The sequence below is a fragment of the Nothoprocta perdicaria genome, unplaced genomic scaffold (assembly GCF_003342845.1).
Source record: "Nothoprocta perdicaria isolate Ctin4 unplaced genomic scaffold, notPer1 scaffold_243, whole genome shotgun sequence".
Lineage (NCBI taxonomy): Eukaryota > Metazoa > Chordata > Aves > Tinamiformes > Tinamidae > Nothoprocta > Nothoprocta perdicaria.
Window position 1 is genome coordinate 390,538 of NW_020455470.1, and position 24,340 is coordinate 414,877.

At 53.1% G+C, this 24,340-nt stretch overlaps 1 protein-coding gene across 1 annotated transcript in view; it reads right to left on the reverse strand.

Annotated features, from left to right (window-relative positions):
* The window catches only part of RASAL2 (RAS protein activator like 2), a 67,157-nt gene that overhangs the window by 37,001 nt on the left and 5,816 nt on the right, over window positions 1-24,340 (reverse strand). Inside the window, exons 3-4 of the mRNA XM_026039842.1 lie at window positions 23,817-23,943; window positions 1,864-1,970 (exon numbers count right to left, since the gene is read on the reverse strand). Coding sequence (XP_025895627.1) covers window positions 1,864-1,970; window positions 23,817-23,943 — 234 coding nt within the window. The remainder of the gene's footprint in view (window positions 1-1,863; window positions 1,971-23,816; window positions 23,944-24,340) is intronic.

Genomic DNA, 24,340 nt, shown 5'->3' on the forward strand with positions numbered 1-24,340 from the left:
CGTTCTGCCCGGCACCGCCACCAGCGCCAGCCTGGCTGCTGAGTGCCCAGCCTGCCCGGCACCGCCACCAGCGCCAGCCCGGCTGCTGAGTGCCCAGCCTGCCCGGCACCGCCACCAGTGCCAGCCCGGCTGCTGAGCGCCCGGCCTGCCCGGCACCGCCACCAGCGCCAGCCCGGCTGCTGAGCGCCCGGTCTGCCCGGCACCGCCACCAGCGCCAGCCCGCCTGCTGAGCGCCCGTTCTGCCCGGCACCGCCACCAGCGCCAGCCTGGCTGCTGAGGCGCCCACGGAAACAAGACCCACTCACAGCAACAACCGCGCACAAGGGAAGGGCGCTAGTGCTAAACAGACTGCTAAAATAGACACTAAGTACAAATTAGAGAAGATTTTGGGAAACATTAGAACATTATTTAAAGGTAGGATCAACATAAAAAGAACAAACAAAAATGATGGAGAACAAAGGAGAAAAAAGAAAAAGGGGAGAGGTATAAAATAAGCCATACAGACAGTGAATGATCCTGACATATAGCCTGCAGTTATTAGGGTACCACAGTACACATACGCATTCATCCAAAGGCACAGTACACACACCCATCTAAAGACTGGGACAATTACCTGATAAAGAAGATCAAGAACTTCCCATAGAGGAAGATTATATATATATATATATATATATATATAAAATATACACTATATATTAATATAATATATAAAAATTTATTATGTAATATATGATATAATATATTAATATATTAATATAGAATATATATAAATAATATATATTTATTATATATACATATAAAAATATATGTATTTATCAGGCTTAAACAGAATTTCTTGTATTTCCCTCTGAGCTGACTGCCACTGAGCACCACCAAGAAGAAGGATCTGGCTCCATCTTCTCTGCTCCCTCCCACCGGGTGTTCGGACACATGGATAAGACACCCCGGACCTTCCCTTCTCCAAGGGAAATAATTCCTCCTGGTACATGTTGCCTCGGATGTTTTTCCGACTAGACCAAAATGGATTCAAAGCCTTTCAGAAGACATTAGAAGTTCAAATGTGGTTTGCACAGAAAAGCTTCCACACAGAAACAGGGAACTGCTGACGGGGAGCACAGGCTGCCCAGGAGGCTGCAGCATCCCCATCCACACAAACCCGGCCAGCTCAAGCAACCTGGTCTGAGCTGGCCCTGCTTGGAGGACAAGGCTGGACCAGAGACATCCGGAGGTCCCTTCCAATCTAAGTCATCTAAACGAGACTAAACGAGACACCCAGTGTATTCAACATTGACTGACCAGAAGTCTGGTAGTGACCAGGTTGTGACACAGCCCTTGCCTCTGCCCCCTTCTTTATTTCCAATATACCATGAGTTTATAGGTTGCTTTAGACATCACATTTTCTATAAGCTCTGACCCACCTTAACCTTCTTCTATTTAAATTGCTGTTGTCAAAACCACTATTTATTTATTATTATAGATGACACATGTGGGACCATCTCCATTTTCTATACTTCTCTGACATAAAGGAAAAATAACATGCCATTACCAACCTAGAGGAACTCTTCTCTTAGGCAAAAATTGAATATATAATCCAAACCTTGGCCATGCCTTGAGAAGCATGTGAGAAGCATTTACATAGGTTGCTGCTCACGTTAATGCTGATGTGTCACTACTTGCAGCCTGAGATCAATCCAGGAGAAATAAGCAAGCTACAGATCTACCAGCAATACTACTGGTAATACATAGCAGCAGCTACCGAAGCCGCCTGAGAAACTGGAACTACTAAGTAAATGCTCTTTCCTTCTCCGAGACTGCTTGTCCCTTTGCTGGGACGCTCTGTCCCTTCAGGAAAGGCAGACTTACCGGCACTTTGAAGGGAGACGTGTTTGCCGCATCCATGGAGCTGGTCTTCTCCGACGTGCTGGTCCCCGAGATGCTCCGTCTGCGAGGAGATCTCTCTGCCGGGACCTCTGAGGTGAGAGAAGAGGAGGGAGGTGAGTGGGCGCAGGGGGTGGGTGACAGGCGGGTTCTGTGCCCCACGCCATGGGGCACCCCTGCAAGGTCTCGAGGGCATTAAAACACTGATGAATTTCCATCTCTGATTTACTTGCTAAATTACAACGGCGTTTCCACTCGCAGCTTCAAGGTTATGAATACCACTTGCTTGTAGGTAGTTAAAAAAAAACACTGGTGCAGATCAATACCCGGAGGTATTTATGGTTCTATTGCTGTTTGCATGCTCTCGTTCCCAAAACTTTATATTATTATTATTATGATCTATCCATATATATATATTTTTACACAAGCTATGCAGGAACTAGCAGATAACCGACACAGAGGCACCGGGAAGCTCAATTTTCGCCTCGACTGCACACGACTTGACAAAGGTCAAAGTTTGGTCCTATACGATCCTACCACGAGCTCAAGCGTACGACGGCTGGAAGGCTCACGGCTGCCTGGACAGCATGACACACACATACATATGTACATAAATATATATATATATATACCCACATATACACACAAATATATGCACCTCTGCAGATTAAAAAAAAAAAAAATAGGTCAAACTCGCCCTGTTTTGCCAGTATGACCTTACTGAGATGCGGCTTTGGCAGGGTGAACGCACGGCGGCTGCTGCGCGGAGCATCGCCCTGGCAGGGGCCGGGCGCGCGGCGATGCCGCTGGGCGCCAAGCGCGGGCGCGTCGCGGGGAAGGGCGAGCGGAGCGGCGGGGCAGCGCGGGGGCCGCGCGGGTACCTTTGTCGCAGGTGCTGCCCATGTCCGGCTCGGGCGGCAGGCTCAGCGCGGCCGGGCGGCGCGGGGCATCGTCAGTGTGCGCCGCAGCCGCAGCCCGGCGGCGGCTCCATCGCGCTTATGTCCGGCACTGCGAGGCCGAGCGGCGAGCGGCCCCGCGCAGCCGCATGCTGCCCCGCGCCGGGGCCGGGGCCGGCGGGGATGACGTGCGCTCCGGCCGCCCCCTCCGGCCGCCTGGCAGCCGCGGAGCCGGTGCCGGCAGTGCCGGGGTGCGCGGGCTCCTCCGCGCCGCTGAGATGCTCGGCCGTGCGCTCCGCCAGCTCCGGGAGACCGCACGCTGCCTCCCGAGCCGCAGCAGCAGAAAATAAATATATAAAGGAAGGGAAGGGGGGGCGCCGAGATGCGCGGCCAGCTGGTGCCGCGAGAGCGGCCGTTTCCTCGCAATGACCGAAGGAGAAGATGGGAAAAAAAAAAAGAGCCTTCTTCAGGGATAACGTTACCCTCGGCCGGCGGGATTTGGAGCGCGCCGGAGCCGCAACGCGCAGCCCCGCGGGCGCCCGAGGACAAAATGGAGCATCGCGGCGGGTAAGCGAGCCGGCCCCGCAGCGCCGCGCTGCCGCACGGCCCCGGCTGCCCTTTCCCACGGAAGGGAGGGCAGCATCCTGCGGCGGGGCTCCCGCCTGGCGCGGGGAGAGGCCCCGGGAGCGAGGGAAGCCGGCCCGTGGCACGGAGGCTCCGAGCAGCCCGGGCCATGGGGAGCAAACACAGGGACGCCACCAGCGTGAGGGTCCTGCCGGCGCCGCCGCAGTGCCCGGCTGCACCCGCCTCCCCGGGCACGAGGGCCTCGACGGGTGGCCACGCGGCCCGTGGAAGCGGCCTCTGCCCTCCCGCCGCCCCGACGGCCTCTGGCCTCCTCCGAATCCGAGAGCCTCGCACGCCTTCTATAAGGCCAATGTGCAACCCGGGGGAATCGGCAGCCCCCTCCTAATTAAAACACCCACGGGCACAATAAACTCCGGGCTGAGCCCATTAAAACGGGGCTCCCTAACCCACTTTGTGACTTGCTTTGCCTCGGTGTCCTTTGGGGTTCATCTCTGAGTGCCCAAGTGAAACACGAATGAGAAGGATCTTGCTGGGGACAATCAGTACTTCTCAGAGCGAATAAAAAACGGCAAAATCTGCTGCAAATTTCTCCCCAGCAGGCAAAATTATAGAGAATAATAAAAAGCAGAAAGCAAGCAAATATGCAGAGATTTATGAAGAGCAACTACAAGAGCAGCAGCTACATCTGAACAGCATCTTTCTAACGAGTATAACTTGAGGAAAGCACGAGTCTCACATGAAAGCAAATTAGAACATGAAAAAGGCTGCTGGTTTCTCTTGCAATAAACATTCCCGCATCTTCCTTCCTTCCCTCCACTTGGGGAGGATTCAGATTTGGGCCCAATTCACAGACTGCCATGAAAAAAGAAATTAAATGCCTCGGTGAAAAGCCTACATTAAAAGCAAGCTCAGAAAAAACACAGTTTGAATTCTGTCCTGACATCCAAATGCGTTCCGAGTGAAACACACTAGGCCAGTTCCACAGGGTAGGACTTAATGGAGAAAGCTGAAATTTGCTGTGCTAACCCTTCAGTGATCCAGGGCAGGCAGTGCAGGGGGAAGGAGCAGGCGAGAGGCCTGGGGAGCAGCCCCAGCCTGGGGAGCTGGGATGCTGCAGGGAGCCGGTGGCTCGCGGGGCCGGGCACCCGGAGCAGCCCCGGGGCCGGCGCTGCGGGCGCTCGGCTGGCACCCTGGGTGCGGGGCAGCGCGGCCGAGCGGGGCCCAGAGGGCGGCAGCCCCGTCACTGTGCAGCCCCCCGCAGCCCACAGTCCCTAGGGCAAAAGGAAAAGCCAAGCACAGGGACATGCTGAGGAGGAGGCTTCCCCGGGCAACAACAGGGAAATGAGGCAGAAAAGGGCAAACGAGCAGCCTGAGAGCAGCAGTGGGGCCTGATCCACACGTACCCTTGTCCCTGCTCTCGTTGGGCACGACCAAAACTCTCAAAATCAGCAAATTCCTCTCTCTGTCCGAAACAGAAAGAGAGGAAGACTCATTTACCGAAAAAGCATTGAAAGAGGATGACCAAGCAAGAAGAGCTGGACAAAGCACCATCTCAAAGGGCAACATGAAGCAGCTGCTGTGCACGAGTGCTGCTTAATACCTGCGAGAACTGGAAAGCACTTTAAAGCTGAACTACAGATCAGATATTCAAAGCAAGTGGTTTCTGCCGGAAGGCGGATAAACCGCGGCGCATGTGGCCAGAGGCAGAGCCCGGCAGCACCTAACTGCCTCCCTGCGCTTCGTTCCCAGGCTACAGAGCATGCCGTCTGTGGCCAGAAACGCTCTTTGCGAGCACAGGAAAAGGCATCTCCGGAGACACAAGCCTTGCCAAGCTCCAGCGGGAGCACGGGGGCCGGCTGCGCAGGGGCGGCGCTCTGAAAGCAAGGGGGCCGCTGCCTACCCTGGGAAGGAGCTTCTCGCCGCTGCAGCAGGGCAGACCAGCCCATTTCCAGCTCTGCTTCAGCCCCCTTCCCACTGTTTTAGTCTAGCTTACAAATTGCATGCTGCGTGAAGGTTTAAATAGCGGCACTGTGAAGCGCCTTTGGAGTGAAGGAACGCCAGGGCCCAGGAGGGGTTGGCAGCCACGCAGCACCCAGCCAGCCGAGGCTGCGGGAGGCGCCGCTCGTGTTGGGTGCCGCTACCCCGGCACCGCGTCCCAGCTGGCAAATCCCGCCTGTCCCAGCCGGCGAATCCCGCCTGTCCCAGCCGGCGAATCCCGCCCCAGGGAGCAGGGCAGGGCCGGGGCCTCGGCACCCGCGGCCTGGGCCCTGCTGGGCACCCCAGCCCCGCTCAGCACCTGCAGCCCAGGGTCCCGCTCAACACTCACAGCCCGAGGCCCCGCTGGGCACCTGCAGCCCTGCTCAGCACCCGCAGCCTGGGACTGGCAGCACCCGCAGGCGGCAGCGCTGCCAGAGCTGCCGCCTGGTGCAGAGGGGCCGCGGGGCTGGGGAGGAGGGGATGCCTGGGGATGCCTGGGCCCCCAGGGATGCTTTGAAGGGGCCGCGCTGCCGTTCACTGCTCCTTTAAGCAGCCCCCTGGCCACCTCTGCCAGCCCTTTGGCAAACCCAGCCCCCAGATGGGGCTGCAGGCAGGGGGTGGGCCACACAGTGCAGGAGAGCCCCGGGCACCGTGCGGAGCAGCCCTGGGCACACGGTCCCCACAGGGCAGCAACCCCTGTTGCCCCCAGGAATGACGAGGCTCGATGATCAGGACACGTTCCTGGGCACGAGCTCTGCCAAGCGGGGTGGGAGCTACCGGCACCCACCATTAACAGGGAACACGGGACGGACACTCAGGGCTGGAACTGCAGCCCTGCAGTTCTCTTATTGACACTGAAAGGGTCCCCCCTCCCCAAACAGAGGGATTAAAATATAGCATCATCTTGGAGTTAAGACCATGCAAACCAGTGACGTAAATCTACTCGGAATAAGAAAGGAATTAGAGGGAATTCTTTAGAGATCGGATTAGAGAGCTATTTGCATCCACCTGGCTGGCCCACACGGCACAAAAATCCCACCTGCTCCCTTGGAGCTTTCTGGGAATGGTGTCCCAGGCCTCCTGGGTGTCCCGCCATTGGAAGTGGTCGCATTCCCAGGACTATTGCACGCTCTAGACAAACCAAGGCCACAGCACCTGTCCCCTCCCAGCTTCTCACCTTGCATCACGACCCCGAATCCTTCATCCCTTTCACGGTACTGCAGCGCCCCAGCTAACAGGGGACATGCACCCAAGGAGAGTCTGGCTTCCTAGCACTCTCTCCAAGACGGGAGTGAAAAGCTGAATGAGGAAAGAACTGGCGTAAGGATTTTCATAGGCAGACCTCTCGTTCTCCTGCTTAACGTGGCATTAACATTGCCAGGAAAACCCACGGGGAGAAAAAAGAGCCTGCCCAGATCGTGCCCTGCTATTTACCTCGTTTGGTGTGGTTCAGCAGCGGGAGCGCGGCAACCAACGCCAGAGCCACCGAGACGTGCGGCAGGACGGAGCGAGCGGAGCAGATCGTGGGAGAAAAGGAGTCACAAAATCTCTGCCCCTGGAAGAAAGCTCCGAAAACGCGGAGCTTCTTTCCAATGCAGAGGCACCACTGGCACTTAGCAACATCAAGAAAAGGCAACTTTTACAGACCCCCAAAAGACAAAAGCAGTCAGCATGGTCCGTGGGGAAGCTGTCCCGCGATCAGCAGCTCCTCTTAGCCGCTGGCTCCCTGCCTCCGAGCAGGAATTTATCGGGCTGCAGCCCCTGACCACCAGGCACCGCTCCCCTTATCAAGCCTTGGCATCGGAAATCGCATCTCTTTTCCTTCCTTCGCAAATGTCTGCTCACAATCACTCAAAAAAAGAATAAACAAAACTCCTCCATAGCAGTGAATTTTGAAACCTCTCACTGGGCCAAAACAAGAAGAACAGACAAAAGGTGCAGGAGGACTGCAGCAGGGAAGCTGCTCTCCCTCAACGCCTGCCGCAGCCCCAGGGATGGCAGCAAACAGCTGCTCCAATGTGTCCTTCCCCACCTTCACGGGGCTCCTGGGCCTTAGAGCTTCTCAGACATCTTCCCCAAACCCACCTGCACTTTCCAGGACAAGCACTGCTTGAGATGAGCTGCAAATAAGGGAGAAGGGAATATTCAAAACATGTTACTGTGGAGAAAAGCTCTGCTGAATGCATGCAAATAGACACCCAAATTGCCCTGCTGACCAGAAACTATGCAAAATGTCAGCTGGATCGTGTCCTTCATCGAAACTTAAAGAGACAGAAAGGCAAGGGAAATTAGTAAAATAAAAATAAAAAACATATATATTTATAGGAAGCTAATCTCTGCCTTGACAAGCAGTGGTTTCCAAAATTATCACAGGTTGCTGATAAAGAACAGCAGGTTAAAACAATAAAAAGCTGCTTTAAACCGTTTTCCAAGGCAGAAGCACTCATAAGGCTGAAAATTAAGCCCAACCCGTATGTTTTAGAACCTCTTATGTAAGCTAGTAATTTAAAATGTGTATACATCCCCAAGTGGCACCTCTTTAAGCTGCCGTCAGTGCAGGAGCTTCTGCTCCCTTTGCGGTCGTCAGGAACGCCGCCCTCCTCCAGCGATGCTGCTGAGGCCCAGAGCTGAAGCAGCTTTGGCACCGCATGGAATTAGGAACTGCCATCCCTGCCAGACGAAGCCCCACGGCCGCACAGGGGCTCCGATTCGCCCCAGGAATGTCGGGAGACGGCCGTTCCCGAGGCGCGGGAGCACGGTGCCCCGTGCTGTGCGGGCTCCCAGGGCGCCAGTGCTCCCCGCGGGAGGCACTTCCAGGAACGGGAGAAGGGACGGCGCCCGCTCCCGGGACACGCTGCCCGCTCCCGGACACTGCGCTGCTCGGGGCTTCCTCGCAGCCGTGCGCGCCGGACGCCCGGCACCCGAGTCATTCTCGCCACAGCACCGTCAGTCAAAGTGCAGGAAGACCCAACATGAAAAACGAAGGCCTCCCTCCGGCCCAGCGGCCGGGCAGCAGGGAGGGCCCATTTTTCTGCCACCAAGGCGGCAGGAGGAGACGTGCGAAGCAGCCTTCCTGAGGCTGCATCACACGGCACGGCCTGAGCAACGCAGAGCCTCTGCTTGCCCAGCCGCCGGCGCCGCGCGGCACGGAGCAGGCAGCGCTCCCCACCTCCACCCTGCTCCATTAGGACACAGGAGAAATTAATTGAGTCATTTTGCATGAAGAAAAATGCCAGGCGTTAATAATTAATTTCCAATGCTATTCCAAGCCATGGCACAGAACGAGCAAGCTTCAAAAGCGACTTTGCCAGACGACCAAAAGCACCAGTTTTAGACGCAAAAGACCCCTCATCCACCAGGTCACTCAACACGTCGTAAAAGGTGTCCTAAATCCATTGGTCACGGACGATTTACACCTTCTTCCTGCAGAATCCGCGCCAAGTGCACCTTGCTGGGCTTTCCTGCTTAGCACAGGTCCCGGGGTGAGGATGCAACGCCAAGGGACGGTCCTACCCGCCGCACGGCTCTGCTCCGCGCTCCAAAGCCTCCTTCCCAGGAGCAAGCTGTGGCCTCAGAGACCCACATTTCACTGTGCTGCTTTGCTGCACAGAAGCTATTTTGAGCGCAGCAATATCTTACTATCATAGACAAGCTTTACAGCTTAAGAAAAAAAGCTGTCAAAGACAGGAAGCAACTTCGCTAAGGAGCTTTCTTTTAAACTGCTTTTAAAACAAGACTTGGACTTTTTCATAATATTTTGCTACCTTTTGTTGCCACTGAGCATGCTGGTATAGCAGAAACGAGGCTGCAATTTTTAGATCCATTTTTTCACATGTCCTGCCCTGGATCCCAGGATGGCTTTTCCCTGGCAATACTGGTGCAAGGCTATAATGGTAAAAGGGCTGGAGATGAAACCTTGATCTGACTCTACCCGCCCTCAAGACTCAGCTTTGCCACATCCAAGACTATTCACCCCTATACTGTTTTTCTGGTGGACATGCTTATTAATGCTGAGATGCTGCAGGGGAGCAGGAAGCCTGGAGTCAAACATTAGCTGAGCATCAACCCGGAGTAAGTGAGACATGTGAGACACCACAGAACCATCACACTGCCCATGTGCAGCAAGAAAGATGACTGCAACCCTAAATTAACCTAAAAAAATGCTACTGTAATTCAAGAACAAGAAAATTATTGTGATTTTGCTTCCTGGGCATGTTAACCCTGAACAAGCCAGTTCCAAGAAATGGAAAACTAGCAATAGGAAAGCTGCAGTCCTGCAGGTCGGACCCTCCTGCTCCCCTTGTCCATGCGGGAATATTGCTACTGGTGAGAAGATGCCAGTTAAGTTTAGTTCTTTGTTTTTCCCTTTCTGCACTAACTTAGTTCCGTCCTTGCACTGAAGCCAATCTCAGGGACCCTCAGGATGGCTGAGGGATTCGGCTGAACCAATACCGTGCTGCCAGCAGTATATGGGGTTGCTAAACACCTACTGATGACTACTCTAAAAACACTACGTTAATTTAGTTCCAAATTAGGGCTAAGACATTATTTACAGCCATCCGCCCCGCAGAGCCTTCGCAAACTGCGAGCCATATGTCTCATGTAAACAGACATCTTGTATTAAAGTATGATGCATCCGGCTATACATTTAACAGCTACTATGGGAAGACTACTTAATTTCCAATGCCAGCATTCACGCCATGACTTTTTTCCCAGGAATGTGTTTATGAAGAACACCCGCATTCTTCCCCTCCAAAGAAACCCAGGGCATTTAAAAGGAAGAACAGACTCAAAACATCCTGAAAACACTGAGCTGTCATAATAAAATAAGCAATAAGTAAAAAGACCGCCCTCCAAAATGTTTCTAGATTTGCCAGCCACAAAGATTAACAGGGAAGCTCTTGCTCAGTCACACCGTGAAAGCGAAAGCTTGATTTGAGAGACTTTTTTTTATTGTTAAAAAGGGATTTTTGAACTAGCTTTAGTAACAATTTTATATATACTCTTAACACTAAAAGTACAATTAAAACAAAACAACAAAGAGCTTATGGTGCTTTTACGAACAAGACATTTTGCTTGACCGGCTCAGGCACAACCCCAGCATATTTTACACAAGATCTTCAAGTGCCTTGGGATCTTAACCATTCTCAATCATTATAAAGGAGCCTTATTAGCAAGGCAAATGAGAGGAAGGGTTGAGCACACGAGTGATTTATCAGAAAGCAGGCCGGCAGGGCCTGGGAAGGAAGGGCCCAGGCCCAACTCGAGCGGGTTCCTCGCTCGGGGCGGCGAGACGGGGCTGCCGCTGGCGGGAGGCCCTGGCCTCGTCCCTGGCGCTGCAAAGCGCCCACCTGCCAGGAGCTGGCGAAAAGAGAAAAGAGGCAGGTGAGCTGAAAGCTGCCGCAGGAACTGCTCCTGAAAAGTCCTCTTTTCCAGAGCTGGGCTTTGCGCAGAGACCTGAACAGGCCTCGCCGCTCGTGGAGTGGGCAGCGCCGTGGCGGCCGCAGGCGCCCCCCGCGCGGGTGCTTTCGGAGCGCTCTGCCGTGCCCACGGCGGAGCAGGCGGCATGGCCTCGGCGCCACCCCGGGACACCGCCTGCACTCGCCCGGCTCCCCCGGGCAGCGCTGCCCACGCAGCCGGCTCGGTGTGCCGCTTCCCATGGGGCAGGGCACGCGGAGTGGGGCACACGGTGCTGCACCAGCATGGAGCTTTACCCGCCCAGAGGTCACCGCGCTCCTGCTACACGGCAGGAGCCCCAAGAGCTTGGCCAACATCGCCAGGTGGCACCTGAACTCTTCCCGCCCTGCTGCAGGGCTGGCACAGACTCAAAAATCTGTATATTTACACAGGCCTTTCACCCAGCCCCTTGGCCTCCCTCTCCAATCCTCGTTCCACCTGTGTTTACAGGAACGTGGGTCCCTCTCCATACGGACAATAAGAGAGCGGCCAAAGCCCCAAGACCTTCCCAATAGCAGCGAGCAGGACGGGAGGGGGGCAGAGCTCCCGCAGCGGGATGCCCCGCATTCGGCACTGCGTCGGCACCGCTTCCCAGGAAATCTGCACGCCGACCACGCGGCGCTTGGAGCTGCCACCGCCACAGCTCGGTGCACATCTGCCTGCTGCCTTCTCATGCCGTTCCTCCCCTGCCTTCCTCAAGCCGTGACCCACATCTATCGCACGTTAAGGGGAAGGGGATCACTAGGTCTCCTTTCCGCCACTGGCCCAGTTTCAAATCCTACCGCGAGCAGCTCTCCGCGAGAACACCGGTGCTGTCTGATACTCATTGGCCAAACAAATGAGGTAAGAGAAGAGTATTCCCTTTTGACAGGCACCTACCTCTACACGCTATAAAACACATCCGTTGAGTGATGCCAACAAGCCTCTTACACATGCCATCCACAAGTTGTACTTCGCTGCTTCCCATAGCTCTCTGACTTCAGTGTCTATTAAAATGGCAGCTGGTGAGAAACTCGCTCAGATCCCAGAAAAGAGCAACGAGTGGGGCAAGCATCGGGGTAAGAGAATCCACCTTCACCCGCGTACAGCTGGCCACCGAGGCTGCCTCGCTCCTGTGAGCCCTGCAGAGCCATCGCAGCTCCCTTGGACACAAGTCACCTCGAGCACTCGCCAGACGGGGCGGCCTCCCCCTCCCAGAGCCTCCGGCCAAGCAGGGGGAGCGCGAAGGGCTGCGGGGCGAGCGCCGCCGCTCCCGCCTGCCTGCCAGGGCTCCCCAGCGCGGCTCCACCCACGGCCTTCTCCCTTTCCACCCCACTTGAATGGAAAAGCCCCCAGAAGAGATGGGAAAAGCTCAGTGGCACCTCTCGGTGACCATCCCAGCATCTCCTAAATGAAACTTGGACAGGACCAGGGTTGCACCATTGCAAACTTGTCTGATCAGCTTGCTGGAAGTCTGTGAAAGGAACGTGTTTGTCCCCAAAAGCTCATGCAGAAAGTTTTCATATTCCAGTATGCAGTTAGAATGACAGCAGCTGCCAGACAGCCTTGCCAGGAAGGGGGTCTCCAAGCTAGCAAAGCAGGGGACTCCGTGGTCAACAGGTGAGGAGGGGAAGGAACTTGGCTACAAGCACCTACTAAAAGGCTGTTGCCAAAAAAGCAAAGGCCAGAGTTTCCCTTGCTGGAGTCCACAGACCCCATTTACTGTGGCTGTAGCTGCTAAAAAATGTCCAAGTGTATGAAGAGACTCTGGGTTTCCACCGTTTGCAGCTTGGCACCATGCTGAGGCGAAGGCGTTGGAGAGGCAGCAGCACCGCAGGGCGAAGCGCAGTCCTCCTGCTCGCAGGGCCTGCTGGCTGCCGGGACGGCCCCGGGCGCCGGCGCTCGCGGCCGGGCAAATCCCTGCGCTGGGGACGCGGCGCCGCGCCGTGCAGCGCCGCGCACACAAGGGCGTCTGGGGAGAGGGAGGAGGAGAAGCACACGGAGCCCTCTGAGGAGCTTAACTCGTTTGTCAACTTTAAGAGCCAAACCAAAAGAAAAAAACCCAACAAAGCAAAAGCCCTTGCCCGTTTCTCCTCTGCGCGCTGGGGACGAGGGAGCTGGGAAGCATCAGCACGGCGCTCTGCCACTTACCAAAAAAACTCCCCCAAACCACTGGCATCCAGAGCTGCAGAAACCAAGAGCAGTAACACATATGCAACAAGGAAAAAAACGGGGAAAGAAAAGCAAAGCCGGCGCCCCAAATGCTCCCGTGTGCATGAAGGAACGCACGCCTTCCGGGGCGGCCGGGAGCAAGGCAGCTCCGCGGCCCCTTACCTGCACCCTGCATCCCGCGCCGCCACCGCCGCCGCCTCTACCATGATCCCAGCAGCGCCGCTTGGCTCCGCAGCGTCCGCCTCGCGGCCGCGGAGCAGGAGGCAGTGCCTGGGCCGGCCCCGCGAGGGAGGGGAGAGCGGAGGCGCGGGGCCGCGCAGGGGGGCCAAGGCGGCGGGGCAGCCGCTCCGCGGGGCTGGCGCCACGGCTGGGAGCAGCAACGCGGGCAGAGCTGCAGCTCCGCGGGCAGGGCTGCAGGGGCAGCTCCATGGACAGGGCCGGCTCCACAGGCAGGGGGGCAGTGGCAGCTCCGCGGGCAGGGCTGCAGGGGCAGCTCCATTGGCAGGGCTGCAGGCCCCCTGCTCCCGGCTCATGGCCCTGCGTTCGACCCCGCATGTCTCTCTTGCTCGAGTCTGCGACAGAAGCCACTGCAAGTTCGGGCCTCTCCTGTCGCTGCCCGCCCGTTTCCCCTTCTGTGGGGAAGGAACTGTGACGGCCGCCTCTCCTTGCTGGCCAGGCACCAGTCCACGGGCAGGGATCCCCATGGGCGCTGGTGCCAAGCAGCAGGGCAGGAGCGAAAGGGAAGAACAGCGCGGAACAAAGCGCAGCCCGTCCCTGCATTCCTGGTTTCTGCTCCACATTCGCATTTCCTCCTCCCTCATTTCTCATCATTCACATCACAGTTTTCTATTTTTCAATCAAGTTCAAACAGATAAGTTAAACCTTGGTTCCAGCTCAGGAAGTAGGCCACAAACTGCCTGTTCCTTCCAGATGAGCAGTTCCTAGGGACCGGGTAGCTTTAGGCCTGGCACCTGCTTTTATCAACCCTAAGACCTGTTGTACCAACCTGGAAAAAAACCCCAAAACCCCAGCCCAAGCTCCCAACACCCTGTTCCTGAAATACCACAGGAGCTTCTGACTCAATATCAAGGAAATGCATCTCCTGAGCACTCAGAAAGAGAGAGCAAATTAGGAAACGGTTAAGAAAAAAAAGCCACCAAATTGCACAAAAATTAGGAAATAGTCTAAGAATTCCATTCAATTCCTTGAAATGTAGCTTGCAAAGTCTTGGAATAACAATTCTTCCCAAAAGCCTCGGAAACCACTCGGAGCTTAGCGTGACCTCCGGTAAATGGCCACAATCCCGTTCCTACAAGCGGCCCCTCCTGCTTGCCCAGATGAGGGACCTGCTGAAGCAGGGAAATGGGAGGGGGCACCCGGAATCTACAGGAAACCTTCCTTGCTCGGAGGTGCCTCCGTAAGCTGCGCTGGGAAGCGGGGACGCTACCGGGAACCGGGAGAGCTTTTCCCTCCACCAGCTGCTGTGAGACGGCTATTGGCAACAGCCCGGCAAAGGCACCACGCGGCAAATAAATAACCCTCATCTGTATTTTTTTAATCTATGTTTTCCATGCAAATCCATTTCTTTTAAAAATTAAAGGAGACGTTAGCTTCGGTTAAGGTCTATTAATCCTATCTATGATCTATTTGATCTGCTTAAATAGAGAGCATTTATTGTAACATTATGCTAGCAAAAGGCTTTAAAAACATGAAATAATGAGCAGAGGGAAGTCACTGGTAATCATTTTAATAAACGTTTTCCTAACATATCCTCAATATTTCAGATAGCCTGATTTTAATCTTAAAAACCAGTTGCTTTCTGCATTTAGCAGAACTCCAATACTAATAACCAGACTCCTGCAAGTAATTCACAAATCACAGAAGTTAAGAAATATCATTAAGTTTTCTAGCAGAATTATAGTACTGAAAATCCAAGCACTTATATCGGTAACATTTACTGTACTGTGTGCTGAGAAGGGCTTCTTCATTAACAAAATGAACTGAATTTATACTTCACAGGGCTATATATTGATCACCTTTCCTCCAAAGGGATGGCAGAAAGAAGCATAGCACAACAAAAGTATCTCAGTGTAGATCTTCCTCTTTCCATAAAATTCCCGATTGCCAACAATAGCATTTTCCCTATATGCCTGCTTCAGGAATGTCAAATAGCCTTGGCCCCTTAGTAGGGGTTCCTCGGTACACTTCCCCACCAGCAGGAATAAAATCTGTCTTCCACATTCAGAGTCCCTAAAATCTCCCTCTGCAGAATCACCTCCAAAACAGCACAAATACTCCAGACTTCCTGAAATCCTTCCTGTTTGCTGGCGCCCTCAGTGTCAAAGCAAAACCAGTGCAGGAGCCAAAAGAGAGTCCACAGAGAGCAGCCTGAGGAAGCTCCATCAGGGCTTCCCACCCTTGAGTCCCTCAGTCCCTGCGATTGTGCCCACAGGAAACATGCCCCAATGCCACCGAAAGCCAAGGACGATGGTGCTGCCAGCAAAGCAAAGCAAAGCAAAGCAAAGCAAAGCAAAGCAAAGCAAAGCAAAGCAAAGCAAAGCAAAGCACCGCGGGCTGCACGGCATGTCCCCACCGGGCGAGCCAGGCTGCCCACCACAGCCCTACACCTTAGTGCCACACGGGGCACCTGGCAGCCAGAGGAGACCGTGAGGAGAAAGCCACATGGATTTTCAGGGCTCTCGCTTTAGATGATCCTCATCTAAACCACCTCTTCACGGGGTGGAGAAGGGGAGCTGCTAGTCAAGCAAGTGTCTGCAGGTCCACCTGAGTCAAAAAAGGTAGAAGAAACGCTCCAGATCTTCCCTGGGTAATGCACCAGATAAAGTACCCTCAAATACACATCAAGAGTTATTAGCCTGTAGCCAGAAGCACTTTAGTGGACACCAAGTTGCATCTTAATGGACAATAATCGCTGCTGGGGCACAGAGTCCTCTCCATCTCCCAGCTTCTGTTGGGAATCGGGGATTTGCCCGCGACACCGAGGTGCCTGTTAGGAGAGTTGATGATGAACTCCAGCGGAGTTCAATAGCCTGCTTTTCCTCTGTGGCTTGATTATTTTTCTTCTAAGTAAATTATCTCTCTGCTGCGCTGCCGAAACATTTTTGTCCGTTTTGCAGATATAATCACAACTATAATTCTTCCCTCCTCTCGTGCCATGGAAGAGCCATCAGTTACAAGAAGGGTAGTAGGTTAGGAAAATATCTAATATTCGCCTGAATAAGTCTAATTTAACATCTAAGCCACCTCATAATCACAAGTTTTTTCTTTAATGCAGCCATAAAGAGCAGTTACCCGACAGGAGGTTTGTCGGTGCCTCAGTGAAGTGTAAATAACACAAGCTATCGCAGGAAGCACGGAAAACTGCCGCTTTTATTTTCTTTTTTAATTCTCCCTGCTTACTTCCCAGAGGCTTCGCAGAGATTAATTAGCTGGCGTTCACAGAGTGTTTTGAAGATGTGAAGTGCTACGTAAGTGCGATCGCTGTCTGATGGAAAACACATCTCCCGAGGACTCGCACGGAAAAATCAGAGAGAGAACTCACGATGGATTCCTTGCTCTCTTGCGGTGTTCCCAGTGAGCTCTGCTGCCTTCTCTGAGCTGTTCCACGCTGACCAGTGCTGCTTCTCCACACGCACTCATCACGAGGAAGACTGGAGCCCCATTCCAGGGAGGAAGAGCATACTGAGGCCAGGGGAGAAGAAAAATAGGCTCGCAGCCTCCCAGAGGCATCAAATACTCAAGGGAAAAACAGAGAAGCAGCAGTGTCATCTTCCTGGCTTCATTAAAATACAGAAATTGATGGTTTTCTATGCAACACTGCACTTACTAAAACCAGGTCTACTTTCCAGCTCCCTGAAGTGGAGCTTGAGGGGTCCCTCCACAAGGGCTCCATGTTTGGTCCCCTTTTCGTACATACCCACCAAGCACTGTGCGCGTGCACGTGTTCTGCCTTGAAATGTGGACCATAAAGGGACTGCAGAAACGTGTGATCACAGCAGAGATGGAAGACCTTGTAACCCCACACACTTTTTTCCTGTTGTTTTTGTTGTCACTGTTTAGAGACAGCTAAGAAAAAAACCCCGCTTCCTTCACAATAAAGCAGGCTCTGATTAGAATAGGGTATGTGAAGCTGCCCCAAAGGGTCAAAGAGCTCCCTCTTCTTAGCGAGAGCTCAGGGTAGAACACGCTCTGTTTATAAGCTGCTCTTCATGCTCACGTAACAAAACTGCAGAATCTTCTAAAGCGATTTCTTGCGTGCGCTCAAAAGAGGGAGGGATGTGACACATTTCCAAGAAAAAAGCCTAATGGATTAGGTGTCCATACTGGAGAGTTAAGATTACATGTTCATGCCCCTTTTAATCCCCACTCTAAAAAGGCTTAAGATTTAAACTGATAACATTTGCTTCATGATGAAACTTGGCTTTCAGTAAAGATGATCCAGGTCCAAGAGAATAAAGTTGCAGTGGCATTTAGAACAAACCCCAAATCCTTGGGCTTTGCTTGAGTTATGCAAGAAGCAGAAGAGAGCAGCTTGGCAGGTTTCTGTACACAAATAGCTCCCATTGCCCAGGGGGGTGTCACTGAGATCCTGGCATCCTCTCTGAAATATCTAGCCTCCCTGGAGTCAGTCTTCATTTCAAGTAGGGTTGCCGAAATTCTTCGCCCTCCCCAGGCAGGCAAATTGCACTCTACATAGTCCAAATATCAGATTACTTCGGGGCTTTTCCTTAAAGTTTCTTAACCTCGTTTATGGCTGCTAAAGAGTGCAGGACATTTTTCACACAGTAGGTGTTTTCCAGGGCAGTTCATCCTTTTTTTTTTTTTTCGCTGTCCCAAAGCAGCAGAGATTTTTGAATTGTACCTCGTGTTTGCACCTATTTGCATTTCAGGATAGAAATGCCACATCCAAATGATGTCTTCTAAAGACAGCCACAAGTTTAAAACTCCAGCTATCTCCACATAATATATAAACTCTGCTATTGATCATAGCCAAAAGGTACGAGGAAATGGGAATCCAATACTCGAGATTTAAACAGGCAAAAAAAGACCAACAGCATTTAGTGGAAAGGAAAAAGAAATCCCACCACTCAATACACCCAGGCTGGTCTTGTAAGAGGTTACTTTAATAGGAAAGGCCAAGAGGCAGTAGCACAGCAGGTCCTTGGACTCCTGGTCTGTGCAAAGGCAGGTGCACACTGGTGCCTGCACACACAAACACGCACACACACGACCCCGAGAGCTGGGAGCAACAAAGGCAGCCCGCCTGCCCCGAACCCCAGATGCAGGCTCGGCTGGGCACACACGTCACGGGACAACGGGGCAGCTCAGCCCAGGGCCGCCGCTGCCCGCCAGTCCTGCACGGGGGCTCACGGGACACGGGCACTTTGCACGCAGCAACACGGCAGAGACAACGCTGCTCGTGGCAAAATACTTCCATGAGGAGGGATCGCGGCTCCCTAAGGAAGAGACATGGGTAGCTGTACATGCTGCGCCTGCTCGTCCCTGCAAAGAGTATCCGTTTGTAGGGAAAGCGGGGCAGCAGAAGGAGAAGGCCAAGACCCCTTTAAAGTTTGGAGCTACCACAAATCCATCTTTCAGAAGCTGCCCTGTTTCTTAAGTAATCTTTGCTGGATACGCTGGTGCGCTGTGGGCTCCTTCACTGACCAGGTTCCAAGCAGCATCTCTTCTTCCCGTGAAAATATCCCAGCCCCTTTCTAGACAATCCTGGAGCGAGCTGCGCAAGGACTGTTATTACATGCTGTGCACACAGCAAACCTATCTATTGCTCCATCACAAAGTATTCCCTCCACCTGGAATACACACAAGGCAAATCTCAGCTTTGATGGCTCCAGCTGCAAACACCAGCGTGGCTGAGAAACAGCACCTATCGGGACAACCCTAGAAATCTTTTTTGTTAATGACGGCTCTCCTCCCGCCAAGTTTTTACCTGGAGGAAGAGGGAACTGTGCATCTTCTGGGTGCAATCATCTCCTAGAGAGGGTCAGCTGCAGCTTGCAGAAATTCATTCCAGGTAGCAGTGAAACCCGCTGATATTTAAACAATCCTCTGATGCTCGCTCCATTTCCAAGCCTTTGGACACCACCTTTTTAAAATGCAATGCAGTATCTGGGATCTGGCACCAAAACAGGTTTTAAGGCGCTTCTTGCGCTCTTTGCTGGAGTGGAGAGTTTTCTGAATTCAATGGAATTTTCACTTACAAAAAAAAAAAAAAAAAAAAAAAAAAAAAACCCCACCAACCAACTAACCAAAAAAAAAAAAAAAAAAAACCCACCCTGCAGGGGGCAGGGTGAGGACTATAAAGAAATTCTTTCACCTGTGCAACTAAAGTAAAGAATCAAGAAGTTAAATGTAAGAGGTGAAGCTCAGAAGCCCATTTCAACCTCCAGAGTCAGGGAGAGATAGAAAGCCCAGCGAGAGCTACCGAGACAGTGGCCAGAAGAAACCCCTAGTCGTTCCTGAGCCCCGTTTCCCCCGGAAGCAGGACCTGGCCCGCCCTGGGTCAGGTCGGCTCTGGCCTTCCCATGAAGCAGGGCCTGGACAAACCACGTTTCCACATTCACATGGTAACACTGGGTTACGTGGATGAAATCACTGCAGAGCAATGGGAAGAGGGTTACTGGTTATTTTATCTCCAGACAAAAAAACCCCACAGTATATACTAGGCAAAATACATATATATTTATAAATATAAAATACATATGTATATATATATTTAGAAACTCTAGTTCCTTTCTCCCCAGGTGTCACCTTTGCTCATTTGTACTGCAGAGCATGGCCCAGTTGTGTGGCACAGCGGTCCGGGGGGCTGGGCAGTGATGTGGGTTAAAACATAGCTCACAAATACACGGATCGCCGTGCTGGAGGCCAATCCATGCCCCGCGTGGCGGGCAGAACACGGAAAGCTTTGCTGCAGCGAGAAGGGCCAGCCAGAGCACGGCCCGTTGCCAGAGCTCCTCATCAACCTTCCATGGTGATTTGTTCAGTACAACTAGATCAGCGAAGGCAATAACCTGCACGCTAGCATTTAACGTGGGCAGAGGGCATGTATTATCATTTCCCATTATCTAGAGCCAGTGGCTCGGATACAAGGCTCCCCAGGGCGAGGAGCCTGAGGTGAAGGCAGAACGTAAACCTGCACAGTTCCTTCCTGCTTCATCTGCATCCGACCTGCAATCCTCTCTCATGGGCTTTCGCCCTCCGCAAAGTCAGAAAGGAGACACAGACAGAACAGGGCTGCTTCAACAAGTCAAAGTCTGCGTTTGCTTCTCAGATGACTTCACCTCCAAACATAAAAAGGGAATCTGTTTGCAGCCACACTAGGTCTTTCTAAGAATCAGAGAATCTAAAGAAATCTCTCCATAATAATATTCTTTCCTTATAATTGATACCATGATTAAAAAGAAGAAATTCTTTTCCTCACTTTCAATCCCATCTTACACAATCTGATGCAGGCATGCAAAAAAAGCTCCTCTTATCACCAATAAAGATGCACCCAGGTGCCAGAATCAAAACTTTTACCACATATTTTCCATAGCTACTCTCATTTAGTATGAGCAGGTGGTGGCAAGGAAGCAGAGTAAAAGAAAACAGGATTATTTTGGGAAACGAAGCAGTAACCGTGTTATTAGTCTGTCAAATAGTATGAATGGTTGAAATTTGAATCAAACTTCTGCTGTATGAATGATTAATTCCAATACTCTATTTTAAATAATAATCCTTTATAAAGGATGCAATCTCACAGAGAAAAAAAAAAAAAAAAAGGCTGTTACAGAACAGCAAGATCTAAATTGGAAACAAAGGCCAGTACAAGGCAGGGAGTGCTTGAATGTCTCCATTTTATCCTTGTCTTTTCCACGTGGGTGCTGGCCCTTGGGGCTCGTATCACACACCCTAAGAGAATCAGCCCCTGGAAAGCCCCGCTTGAAATAAGAAAGCAACCCCAGGGTAACACACTAGGGAAAAAATACAACTGTGCTCTCAGCTTTCAGGAACAGAAGCACCTCTGGAAAAAAAAGGGACTGCCAATATGGATCCCTAGCAAGTAAGTGAGACAGCCCAAGATTATTTGCTTGCAGATAGGAGGAACTACAGTGACAGAGGTCACGTACCAAGCAAATTCCTTGGATATATTTAACATGGAGCCAGACGCCTCAGTCACCCAACTCTGTGCACAACATACCTTCTAGGTGGGAATTAAGAATATTAACATGGGAAACAACTCTCCTGCCTGCAAGCAGAGGTCAAGCTCCCCAGCTAGTGGATGGCGAGCATCCTCCGGAGCTGTGCTTTCTAAACGCTTCTGTCGGTTTTTGCTGTTGTTTAAACAAGTCACCTCTTATCTTGTGCTTCACCTCTTTGCTGCCCCGAGGCTCTCGTTCAGGGGCTTCTGCTCAGCTGCTGCTCCGGCAGCTGCTGAACCGTCACAAATTCCAGCTGACAGTACTGGAAACTGGTGTCTATGTTGGTCCCTGGCTCTGCAGACCACGGTGGTTCAGCAGCTGCGTGGCGAGCAGCTGGGCCGCGCGGCAGCACCGCCGACCTCGGCGGCCCCGCGGCGCCTCTCCTCCCCGCAGAGCACCTCTCCTCCCGGGCTCCTGGGCGCAGCTCGGGGAGCCCTCCCGCAGCCCCCCGCGCGGCGAGCGCAGCCTCCTCGCGGCGACGATGCCACAGAGATCTGCAGAACGGCCGCTGCTGCCCACGCACGTACCAAAACGTAAGGACTTGGTAAAACCAGCACCAAGAACATTGCGAGAGCAAACTGTAGTGCTATAGGTTAAAAGAAAATGCAACATCCGATTCCTTCCTCCTCCCTTTTCTTTTTAAAGAAGGAGGGAGGGCAACCGTACATAGAGGGAAAAAACCACATGCCATCGCTATGCGTTAACCTTTGTACTAGAGCCAGCTCCAAAAAGCTCATCTGTAAGCAGTAATTTCAGATACCATCACAAGATGCAACGCCTGCTGTTACCATGTTATGCACATGCTTCCCCAGGACAAGCTAGATACTCTTATCAGCTTGGCATAGCAATTTCTCTCCTGGATATTTTATCTGCCTCCGCCGAGCTTTTCAGCTTTGGTGTCCATTCCAAAGCTATTTTCGGCCAGCTGCTATCTGTGCTGCTGGTGATATGTTCTGGCTGCCTCCATCTGCTTCTTGCTCTTTGCAAAGATGCTCAGTGGTTTCCTTTGCTGCCTTGTCCTCCGGCTCTACGTCTTGACATGCAGCTATTCCCACCCCTCACTTCATCACCTCGCCTCTTCCCATCAGAGGAATCCCCAAATCAGGATCAGGGTGTGGAAACAAGGATCTCAGGCGCTGAGATCAAAGAAGATACGTAACCGCGCTCCCACCCCTCCCGGCCTTCCTTGCAGCACGGGCACTGCTTCGTTTTTCTCCACCTCGTGCCTTTCTTCCTCCCCTCCCACTGCTTGTCCCCCGCCTTCAGCTCCAGGTCTTGTTGACAGCTATATCCACCCCAGCTGGAGACCTCAGATGGAGAAGACCACGTGGATGTGGGCTCCCGTGCACTTTACCAGGCTCCTGCCAGGCATTCATGGGGCAGCTCACTGCAAGGTGCCGCACGCGCTCGATGCCCTTGCAGAGCGCAGAGCAATGCACAGACCCGGGCAGCCCCTCGGCCAGCGCCGCAATCCCGGAAAAACGGGGATGCTACAAACTGAACATGCTATTCGTGCTCAGGGAAGCACATATGAAGGATATACGCGATACAGAAAAAAACAAGAACAACAGAAAAAGACATTTAAATTCCCAAGATGGTGAAACTTTTTCTAGCTTGCAAAGTTGCAAACAACGCCCGCAGCCAGCACAGACGGGCTGTTACACAAGGCCACGTTCACCTCGCTAGCGACGCGTCTGCAGGAGCTGCTTGGCCGTAACACAGCGCAAAGCGTGTTCTTGATTCCAGTATACTCCCAAACAGGAGCGAGTTATTTGTTCAAGTGGCACAAGATGAGGGCTAAGGCTGCATTTGACAGGTGGCAAGCAAACCCAACAGGGGTTAGATTTACATCATTCATCCCCAAGCATTTTGCTGTTTTCCCTCCTAAAACAGCTTAGAGTTGTCCTCTAATGCAGAAAACACAAAACAAGCAGGCAAAACATCCTTCCCTCCCTCAAAACCACTCTGCCTCCCCCAGCCAGGGAGCACAGAGGCAGTGCTGCTGGCGAGTAAGTAAATGAGCACCATGGTCGCAGTTAATTAACACTCTACAAGAGGAGGGTCTTCTAGGATCACTTGCGCACTACTTTTATCTCATAATGACTTACATGCAATTCACTCAGAATAAACTGGATAAACCCCAGGGAACTCGGCCAAACCAGGACTCAGCAAGCTCCTGCTTCAGAGCCTGGCATTTTTAATGCCTTCTCTGCCTCTTGCTTTCCTTGGATTTCGCTGTCAAGCCAGCAGCGGCAGGGCCCTTGCTGTTTCTTTTAGGATTTGCACCTTGAAGGGGCATCAGGCGATTTCCAGAAAGCTGAGAGTCGTTACGGAGTGTTTGCTGCTGCTAGAGGAGGCAGAGGCGCTCGCAGGGAGAGCCCAAGCGAGGGGCAGCCGCGTAGCGGCACTGCTTCACGCACCTGCACAGGGGCAGGTCTAGTGAGCAGTGCCCCATGGCCCCAGACCCGCGCCCACCCCTTCCTGCCCCCCTAGAGCCTCAGAAACCCCTGGGCGACGCCGCAGCCGCACAGCCGCGGCCAGCGCCAGGAAGCGCGGAAGCGGCTGTGGCTGCAAATCCAGGCCCCGTAACGGAAGGCAGCGAAGGAGCCCTGGCGCGGGGACGGCTGCGCCACCCTGGCTCCGCACTTACCCAGCCTGACAGCCCCCTCGGGCGGGTACTCGGGGAACTGGCCCTCGGAGGGGACGCTGACGGTGCGGCGCAGGCAGCGCCCCTTGGCAGCCTCCGCCGGCACGTCGGGCACGCCGTCCACGGGCACCTGCAGAGAAAGGACGGGGAGGCGTGAGGCGCCGCGCCGCTCACGGCCTCCTTGAGCTCGCCTGACCCACCTGCCACCCGCTCGCTACCCAGTGTGGCTTGCCCGGCCTCACCAGCAAACTCCTGAGGGGTGGCCGGCTCCTTCCCTTTTTCTTAACAGCACCAGCTGTATCAATCAGGCCCATGCTTCCCTTGGGAAATCTGCCTTTGCTCCCCCGTCTGCCTTTGAAAACCAAGCCCTGGTCAAGACAAGTCCTGCTGGAAGAGGGAGAGCGCTGCCCAGCAGACTCAGAGCGGGCAGCCCTCAGTGCACGCAGCGTCGTGGGGCAGTTCCAGCAAGTCCGGTGCCTTCAACACTTTGACCACATGTAACTTCACTTTTTTTTCCTTATGCAGCT